This window comes from Zonotrichia leucophrys, chromosome 1, assembly GCF_028769735.1.
Source record: "Zonotrichia leucophrys gambelii isolate GWCS_2022_RI chromosome 1, RI_Zleu_2.0, whole genome shotgun sequence".
NCBI lineage: Eukaryota > Metazoa > Chordata > Aves > Passeriformes > Passerellidae > Zonotrichia > Zonotrichia leucophrys.
This window is the reverse complement of record NC_088169.1, coordinates 97,535,738-97,545,804: the sequence shown is the minus strand read 5'-3', so window position 1 is coordinate 97,545,804 and position 10,067 is coordinate 97,535,738. Positions and strand designations below refer to the sequence as shown.

Below are 10,067 nucleotides of genomic sequence, written 5' to 3'. Positions count from 1 at the left end.
ACTGCTGAGAAGCACTTGCACAGTGACAAGTCCTTTTCTGCCTCTCACCCCACCCAGCACTGAGTGGGCTGGGGGTGCCAAGGAGCTGCGAGGGGACACAGCCAGGACAGCCCATCCCCAAATGGCCACAGGGATGTCCCACACTGTGTGGAGTCATGTTCTGCATGTAAAGCTGAGTGAGAAGAAGGAAGGGAGAGGATGTTCAAAGTGACAGCATTTGTCTTCTCAAGTCACCCTTATGCTTGATGGATCCGTGCTTTCCATGGAGATGTTTGAACATCTTCCTGCCTGTGGGAAATGCTGAATGAATTCCTTGCTTTGCTTTGCCTGCTCGCATTTTCTTTCCATTTTAAACTGTCTTTATCTCAGCCCACAAGTTATCTCACTTTTGCTCTTCCAATTCTCTTTCCCATCCCACTAGAGTGAGCAGCTAGCCAGCCAGGTTTTGACCACAACATGTTCATAGAGATCTGGATCACAGAGACTTTTACATCAAGCATCAAGTATCTTTTCTATTTTATGCAGGCATAAGTTGTTGGGGTTTTTTCAGTTTTTTTTTTTTCCTGTGGCTGCCACAGTCATTAGCAAGGGAAAGAATAAAGAAAATAAAATGAGATATAGAAAGACTGAAAATTGTTGCTCCTGGAGAAGGCTGCTCAGTATTGCCTGGGCAGGCTTTGACAACATCAGCCTCTCTGAATACAACGAATATCATCTTCCTTGAAATTATGAGACAGAGACCACATCCATGACTGGATCCTTCAGACGCTGTTTCTCCTGCCGTTCTGTATGACTTTGAGTACGTTGGAAAGGTCAAAACTTTTCGTAATTAATTCCATTAGGTCCTCGTCTTTTTCCACACCATTGATAAACTCTTCTAAAGTCAGTTCCCCTAAAAGAAAGTCAGATAGTCTTTAGAAGCTTAGAAACGCAGCGCTCTCTCTAGTGAACAAAAGACCACTCACACCCGATTGAATCCCTTATGAAAGTTGCTGATAGAAAAATGCAGGTAGAGTATTTGCTAATGATTTCTCACTTTGCATCAGTCAGATCCTCACTCACTTGTTTTTCTGTTAAAACAGGTCAAACATAGCTTTCACTGAAGTCTGAAATAATTGTAAGTGCACATAAATGTGGTAAAGGAGCTCTAATGAAGCATGTATCAGGGCTGAATTTGGATGTACTGGCCACTTCTCACTGAGCTAACTGGAATTTATATTAGAGCTGATTTTAAAAGAGATTAGGGTGTGATTTGCTAAGGATCAGTGGTCATAGTCCCCGTGTTGACTACTAGGATTATTTAGAATCATTATGAGATGAAAGGAAAAAAAATCAGCAAAGTGGTTTGATATATAAATTCTTTCAAGGAACTGAAATGGCCATTTAGAGTGTGATTTTTTTGGGGTCATGTCAAAATCAGCTAATAACTTCGAAGTTTCAAGACAACAATAAAATCTCTTTTATTGAAGAGTAGGGATATTGTTTAATATTCCTCCTCTTTCCCTGCTCTTTTCCCAGTCAACAACAGTTCTAGGCATCTGTCTATTTGCATAGTACACAGACATGTCCATAGTTCTCTGTCTAGAGGTTATTCTAGTGATACTGTTTTACCTTAAGAGGAGAAATAAATCTTGGTTTAACAAGAAGAGCCAGATTGTTTCCTCTGAGAATGGTTTAAAGTTTCTTGTTAAATTCACAACAATGAATGATTTCTCTGTAAAATTAGAAATGACAAGGGCCAGGCGAAGAGGAAAATAGCTGGATGAGTTAAGGCCCCAGGGAGCAGCAGTTTTAGTCATGTGTATGTCTGGTGAATGCTTAGTGTGCTAACTTTTGGCTGTTTTCATGTTTAAGTAGTCCCTGTAGGTTTGGAGTTTTTTTTTTTTTTTTTTTTTTTTTTTTTTTTTTTTTTGTTGGTTGGTTTGGTTTTTGTTTTGTTTTGTTTGTGTTTTGTTTGTTTGTTTGGTTTTTTTGGTTTTTTATGTCTTGTTTTTTGTCCATGGCAGCCTTTTCATCTGACATGAAAAAGGAAAACTATCAGCATTTAAAAAATGTGAAAAACACTTTCTAGCAATAGTCAGTAAAGTTTGCTTTCTGTTTAGTCACATTGTCCTTGCTACACTGGTGAAAGGCTCATATAAAGAGGAAGGTCCTCATTTGACAGAAGTCCTGGTTCTTAGGCTTCAATGAAAGTACTAAGACCCTCTCCAAGAGCTGGCATGCAGAGCCCTGAGGAAGTTTGTTCTTCTTTTTTCAACAACAGCCTATATAATCATTCCACAAGCAGACTCAGAACAAGCCATCTCTGTACACTTGCATGCACCATCCTGCTTTGTCACTAATCCACTCGCTTCCTCTGAACTCTCCTCCTATCCCAGACACTGCTCTTAGTTCCCCTCTCCTTCACTCTGTATTGCCTTTGACTCAGGTCTTTGGGTGCATGGGGTTCCTGGACTCATCACATAGACATGCTGCTCCATTTTCCTGCTTATTCAGGGCAGTTTGTCTTGGATTCCCTCCTCCTGATCCCAAGCTGTGCATTTTGATGTGCCAATAGCAGGCATACAGACCACACTGCCGTTGCCAGATGAGGTTACGCTGGCAGGCCCAGACTCACTTCTGCTGTGATGGGCCTCAGATTTCTGTGAGATAATGAAAATAAATTGCAAAACCAACTGGAGATGTGTTTTAAGAGTTGTTCCTTACAACCCATGGGATTATTTATTGTATATTAATGTAAGGAAGGACTTTGCAATTTATTTGTCTATTTGCACTTTTTTTTAATAAGCTACAGGAGGTAGCATAGTTGAAGCTAAATTTGGTAAAACTTGGCCTATTCCTCAGGTGAAGCTAGTCCTGTTGCTTTCCAGCAATTTAAAAACTAAGAACTATGGAAAACTGTTTGAAACGGAACCACTATGAAGATAATCCTCAGTATGTTATGCTTTGGATTTTCCTTGCTAAAATGTATGACACTAATGATGGTCTAGCTCAGATACAACTATTGCTTGCCAGTGAATGTATGGTCAAAGCAGTGAATAATCATATAATTTGGGTTAGATTTTGACTGTGTTATTTGCACTTCTTTCAAAATTTGTCTTCACCAAAGAGTGGGCCAAGGAGGTGGGTCAAAAAATCCTCCACTAAGGCATCCTCCAAGTGCATCACAAGACCACTGTTTATACTCTGATTATATATTTCAAACAACTCTTTAAAAATGAGTAACTTCAATACACTAAATAAGACCATAAAAATGCCCCTCTCTGCCAAACTGCCTCAAATTCCTGTCTGTGACCTGACTTTGCTCTTTTTAGCTTTCCTAATGTTCCAAATTTACCAATGATTGCAGCAATTGCTGTAAAACATAGTTGCCAGTGGAAGGATTATCTTCATGATTAGAAGTATGAGGGAGGACATTAATCTGTAATAAATTTTCAATTAGAAACAACTCTGAAGCAGTGAAATGAAATCATGGTTTCCAAATGCAAGACCAATTGGCTTAATTTAGTATCTTGAGGAAAAACCAGGAGCATGTATCTTAGCATGCATTGAAAGTCAGCCTTTAAGGAACATCCAATATGCTCACCAGTCTTTAGAACATGCTAGAACATGTAAAACCATTCATCCTATTTGGTTTTTTTTTAAGAATTTAAAATAGATTGTGCCAACACAAATATATTACTCCCCCACTGCCAATTACATTTTCATTTGCTATGCAACCTGAGAACCAGCATTTTGGATGAACAGTGCAGGAGCTGTTTTTACTGCATGTAATTACTGCATGTAATTCCTTTGTCAGTTGACTTCACTGTGAAACTGAAGTAAAATAAGGGCAAAGAAGAGCAGGAGGCTTTCAGTTAAAAGAAGGGCAAAGCAGGAGGCTTTCAGTTATCTAAACCAGTCATCCTTCAGCTGCATGTTCAAATCCCTTCTTGCAGAAGAGTCCCTGCCAATGCCAACAAAACCTAGATTCTTACCGTCATTGTTCACATCTATCTTCTGAAATATCATGTTTGTGAACTCTTCAGCACTCATGTTGGTGTAGCCATTAATAGCCTGGATTGCCTGAGGGCAGAAACACAGAAAGTTCTTTCAGAGTTTTTCCCATCAAGTTGTGATACAATACACTGTCAGAAGCAGTACTTGAAGTGCAACTCTTTAGTTCACAAACCCTTTCAAAAATCACTAAATAAATAGTTACTTCAAGTAAATCGTCAGTAATAAGGACTGGAAATTTAATTAACATAACACAGCCTAGAGATTACACACTAATTTGCATATTTCTGAAGGTCTGAAGAACCCTGTGGCACCTCTCCTCTGTAATTAACTTTCGATTCTACATCAGCATTTTTATCTGGCCCTAGAGAGTTCCATGCCTTCAGAGAGTGCCCTTTGGTCTGTGTGATTTAAATGCAGTATTGTTTTTCCCATCTGAAAGCACATGCAGAGAAAGCCTAAGTAATATTTCTATTAAGACGTGTTTAATTTAGTAATCACCAATAAAGTCAGACTGGCCATCCTGAAGTTGGCAGTTAACTTGTCCTCCAGAGAAATTAAGAAAACCAAAAGAAACTCCTCTACTTTTTTACTTTTGTTTGTTTGTTTGTTTGGTTTGGTGGGTTTTTTTGTTTTGGTTTGGTTTGGTTTTTTGGGGGTTTTTTTGTGGCAAAAGGACTCAATATTTGGAGTAAAGGTATAAATGTATGTTTTCGCAAAATTGTGTCCCATTGACTGGGAAAATATATGCATATATATAAACATGCATATGCATTATATAATGGGCACACTATAGAATTTTTTTTTCTGCACTTGAATTATCTTGAGGTGAACTGTGTTGTGTAAGATAAGTCACTGTATGTGCCACTTGCTTCTTTTGGTGTCTCTTTCCAAATATTATATTAGACCTCATATTTTAAAACAATCTATTAATCTATTCACTGATCTAGGATTCTTGACCAAATAAAATCATTAAAATGCCCCCTCCAAATGCCCCAACTTCCTGTCTATTTCAAAAAGCAGCAATAATTTTACAAAAATAGTTACATAAACTTGTTTCTATTACCAATTCATACTTTAGGTACTTCTGGTGTTTTGTATATCTGACCCGCAGTCTTAAGTAGAAAGTTATATCCCTTCCACAGTTAAATTTATTGCAGTGCCAAGAGTAAATCAGTGGTTCTTGAAGTGTTTGTGTCACTGACTACCACAGAAGCCCCTTAAATAGTAAATACTGGGCATGGAAAGGGTGCATGGTTATCTGGAAGGAGTTTGGCAGTGGTATGTTGGTCCATAGTTTGCATAGCTGTAGAGAGAGATTTCATTTTAATAGCACTTCTGTATTTCTAAATTAATGTCTCAGACATTACACATCTTTTTGGACAAGCCCTTGTTTACTGATGCTTATTATAAGCTGGTCACCCCTTAATGGCTGTGAGCCTGTTTGTTCTTTTTTCTTTTTGGGCCCACCATTTTTAATTAGTCTAGGTCAATGATTTAAGCATGTTTAACTTAAAGTTCTTATACTGCAAAAGAGATGGAAACACACAAAGGTATAAACTGGTTTTAAAATCAGGTAAGTTAAAAAATAAATATTCTTTACATTGGAAGGATTTTAATTTTAATTCTCACTTTGGATAAAGCCCCAGACAAAACACTGTCGACTTATTGGCTCTGGGTGAAAATTATTGGAGAATATTTGTGAAAGACAGATTTCATTAGTCTCAAAGGAGAAATCTGGAAGATTCAGCCTCTACTTCTATCTTTAGAAAGCTGCTCTTTAGGTGATCAGCTTTATTTGTTTGACCTGGTAGCTCCATCTGGCTCCAGCTCCTTTCAGTTTTGGCAGCAGCTATTTAAAGTCTCTAACAGCGACTGGCTTGGCACCAGCAGTAATGCAGAATCCAGGAAAAGTACATTCCTTGTTTGTTATGGCATTAAAACTTTATTTAGGTTCGATGCTCCCTGCAGCAAAACTTTGATCTGTAGTGAGTCCTGTATATTTAGGGCACAGTATTGAGCCATATATATTTGTAAGGAGCCTTAACATAACTTTTGGATGACAGCAGCTGCTGAAGAGGATAATGTTATTTCATTAGAGCAAGTTGAAAACTATGAAGATAATTTTAAAGAAAGAATTGTACTTCTTTGGTTTTATGGGTTTGAAGTGGACCCATTTTCTGGAAAATTTTGGAAGTATTTTTATCCAAATATCACTGCGCGATTTAATAGTAAAATTATATTTCCATGATTTAGTTTTGAAATGGAGGTAATGGTGTTTGTAGTAAAAAAATCTAAAAGCCTTTCAAAAAATTAAAATATTGTAATATTTTATTGATATTTTTTTTTTCTTGCTGCAAGATCAGTTTGAGAAGCCAGTTTTCCACAATAGACTGGCACATGTACTTGTAGCCATCTGTTTTGTTCATTATGCTGCTACTGTCTTGCCCTGCCTTATAGTACAGTTTATCACAGTAATGTCTCTACTGTTTCTACAACATTTCACTTTCAGTAAAGTACTTTATCTGTAGAACTATGGTTTAAAGTAAAATGTTACTTAGACATGTTCAATAAGGAAGAAACTAATGTCAGGAGTATCACTAGTAGCCACTGTTAATTCTGGTTTTAAAACCATAAAACATTAGATAAAGTACTGACAATCCATTTACAGCACATGATGAACCACTGTTTCAGGGCAACGCACTATATCAAATGCTCTTGCTATTGGTCATAACTTACTTACCCTGAATATGCTTAATAGCTCTTTTTTGTCAATGCATCCATTTCCATCAGCATCATATAGCTTGAAATACCATTTCAATTTTTGGTCAATTTTTCCTCGTATAACCAAATTTATTGCAGCTATGAACTCCAAGAAGTCTATAAATCCGTCCTAAGAGAGAGAGGGAGAGAAAAAAACACATCTATTTAATAACACTGGTTTTCTGTTCTTTCTGGCAATTGTACAGGAACAGGTCATCAAAGTCCCTACAATACACATTGATTTATGAAGCATCTTAATATAGAAATTTTCTGTGGTATGAAAAAAGAATAAAAGGATGCGCTCAACTGTAAGAGCTATAGGAAGAGGTATTATAGGAAGGACAGTTTTGTTCTCCCCTGAAATCCGGGTGTTGTGGAGGTGAGGGGCAAATCTGTTCTGAGCAATTGTTATTGACAGTTTTTAAAAGGAAAATAAACAGTTTTGTGACAGTCTGACATGTGGAAAAGAGGAGTTTGGGATATCTGGTTTGGTACTAATGAGATATCTAGAGTGGAGTTGTTTACATCTATACTGCAGAACTATGTATGATTTCCAGTGCTGTTCCAGGTGCTGTTCATCTCAGGGATCATGTAATAAGTGTTTTAAAATTGTAACCAATACTCTGGCATGAACCCTAAGTACTGTGGTTTATCCAAATAAAAATCAAGTCGCTCTGATAAACATTTTACAAAGCCTTCAAGGCATAAACCAAACCCTAAATATTGAGAATTGGGGATATTCATAGGGAGACAGCATTTCAGATGGACTTCAGAATAATTTTCTTACTGCTTTGCTCAAGCTTCTGATAGAAGCCTGTCAAGGACAGGCCTCCATAGTGAGGTTCTTCTGTTTCTGTAGACACAGAATGTGTTTAGATGTGGTTAGGATGGAAGAAGCAGTCGCTGAATTTGGATCCTACTTGCTCCAACTGTTTCTCATGTGCATACAAAAAGAATTAAGAACTGGTAAATTTAATCTTGTGATCAAAATCCAATTGGTCAGAATCCAATTGCTCAGAAAATCTTGGAAAGACTTGTCAGTTTCAGATGGCCTTTGACTGAAAAGAGAAGGTTGGATGAGTATTCAGTAGGTTTAGCATGTTACTTAGTTTTATTGCCATATATCAACAGACATCTTGCCAGTTGAGGTTTACAGGCATTAATCAGTCCCTCAATATTGTACTACAGGAAAAGAAGATTGGTAAGGATGCACTGCAACTCATTGCCAAAATCAGAATCCTAAAGTAATTTAGGTTGGAGAAGACCCTCAAAGTCACTAGGTCCAACAGTTAATGCACAGATACCAAGTACATCACATACTGTGTCCCTAAGTGCCACACCTTACATGTCTTCTGAAGACCTCCTATCAGTATATTTTTGTGACAAGGAACTGAACATGTGAGCATGCAAAGAATGACAACAAACAGGAATTTATAAGGGCTAGAATATACTAAAATTGAGAGCTCTTCTGATCAACCTTCCATTGAAAACAAATCAAAATGCCTAAAGCATTGAGAGGAATGGCAGATTTGTCTTTACAAACAAGCTGTGGGCCTGCTGGTAGGTAAAACTAGCACTGGGAGATAAAAGAAACAGTGGGAAGGATTCCACTGATTGAAGAATGGAAAAAGATATTTTCTTTTACAAATAAACTTTAGGGTTGGTGATAAATTAAATTGGACATTGAAAGATGAAAGAAACAATGAGAAAAAAAACCCCTAAATTCCATAAGAATTAAAAATTAAAAGGGAGGGTTATACGTTAGCGAGAAATCTTCGGTATCAGGTGTTTTGGGAAGTCTGAGCCTCTCAAGTACCTCAGCCAATGGGAAAGAGAAAAGGGAAACGCGGCTGGATATTAGGATAAAAAGTGAGGCTGCATCCTCCAAAAATTTGAGAGACCCCAGGGGAATGCCCCATGGCCTCTCCCTTTATTTGAATAAAGTAAAAGGATTCCTCTGTGTCCTTTTTGGACATAAACCTCTAATGTTTGTGGATTAATTTTCCTAACAGCATCCCCACACATCTTCACAATTGATTGTGGAAGTGAATGTAGGTTCTCAAAGATTGGATACATTTTTTGAAATAGGAGTCCATCTTCTATTTTTTTCTTTTGTTCATTCTCCTCTTAGATTCCTCACATTTGTGCCCTCACGATACTGATCAGGGTCAGAGCTCCTGGGAGACCCTTGTAGTGCTTGTTTCGATTTCTGTGCAAGGCTGATCATCAAAGTGGCACCTAAGAGATAAATCCAATGTATTCAAACACACTGGATTCAGCCTTCATGCAGTAATGGTGTGTGCATAAGCCGTGCACACTGACCATTGCCTCACAGACCCTCTGCAGGATCTCTAGTAGTTGCTTGTTTTACTGTAATTCCAATCACAAGCAAATGCAGCAAAGACACCATTCAACCACTGTTTAAGATTAAATAAAATTTGACAGTAACTGCATATAATTTTCAAACAAAATTAGGCCCAGTGTTAAAAGCAGATGCTTAACCAAGAATGTCACATCACGCACTACAAACTTAATCTTCTTTTTGGCACAGTGGCTTTAATTTCTATTTTGCAAGTATTATTTCAAGAAGGATCTCATAAAGTATTTTACTGGAGGTCAAAATGTATTTTGCTGATTGCATTTCCATCATCTGATTTGATATATCTATAAGAATGTGGTTAAATGCATTTTACATTGCTGCTTTTTTATTGCATTTCATACTGCTTATTGCAACTACAGATTAATTTAAGGATTGCTGTATATCCATGAGCAGATTAATTTTCTTCTTACTCCCTTACATTTCACTTGGGATTTTGGAAAATATAATTTTGTTTGCTTTCTTTCTGCATCTTGGTGTCACTGTTGTTGCTCTGACAAAACATCAGGAATCTGGACAGTGTAATAACCAGTCTAATGTGTTTGGGCATGTAATTCTCATCTGGTAGATTATATGGCCTGTCCCAAATAGGAAGGGACTGAAGGCCAGGATGAAAAAACTCCCACCTCTGAAAAACACGTGGGAGAAACTGTAGTTGTCAGGAAAGCCCTTGCCACTTTCTGCAGTTATGGGAACACTACTGGTGACATGGTAGCGAGCAGTCCTTTTCTATTTCTCAGGAACAAAAATACTGAGAAGACTTAGACATGTTTGTCTACTTGATGTGCAACCAGAAGCATTTCATAAAAGTATTGATGAGAAATATAATGTTTTCCTTTCTACACCAAAAAACATACATTGTAGGTAAAAAAAAGACATTTATGGGATAAAGAAGGCTACAGTGATCTTGTTGCACATATACAGATCTTTC

The 10,067-nt window shown here is 37.4% G+C and overlaps 1 protein-coding gene across 1 annotated transcript in view; it reads right to left on the bottom strand.

Moving 5' to 3' along the window:
• Window positions 1–761: 761 nt before the first annotated feature.
• The window catches only part of GUCA1C (guanylate cyclase activator 1C), a 36,615-nt gene continuing 27,309 nt past the window's right edge, over window positions 762–10,067 (bottom strand). The window contains exons 2-4 of the mRNA XM_064703106.1: window positions 6,740–6,889; window positions 3,978–4,065; window positions 762–892 (exon numbers count right to left, since the gene is read on the bottom strand). Of these exons, the coding sequence (XP_064559176.1) occupies window positions 762–892; window positions 3,978–4,065; window positions 6,740–6,889 (369 nt within the window). The remainder of the gene's footprint in view (window positions 893–3,977; window positions 4,066–6,739; window positions 6,890–10,067) is intronic.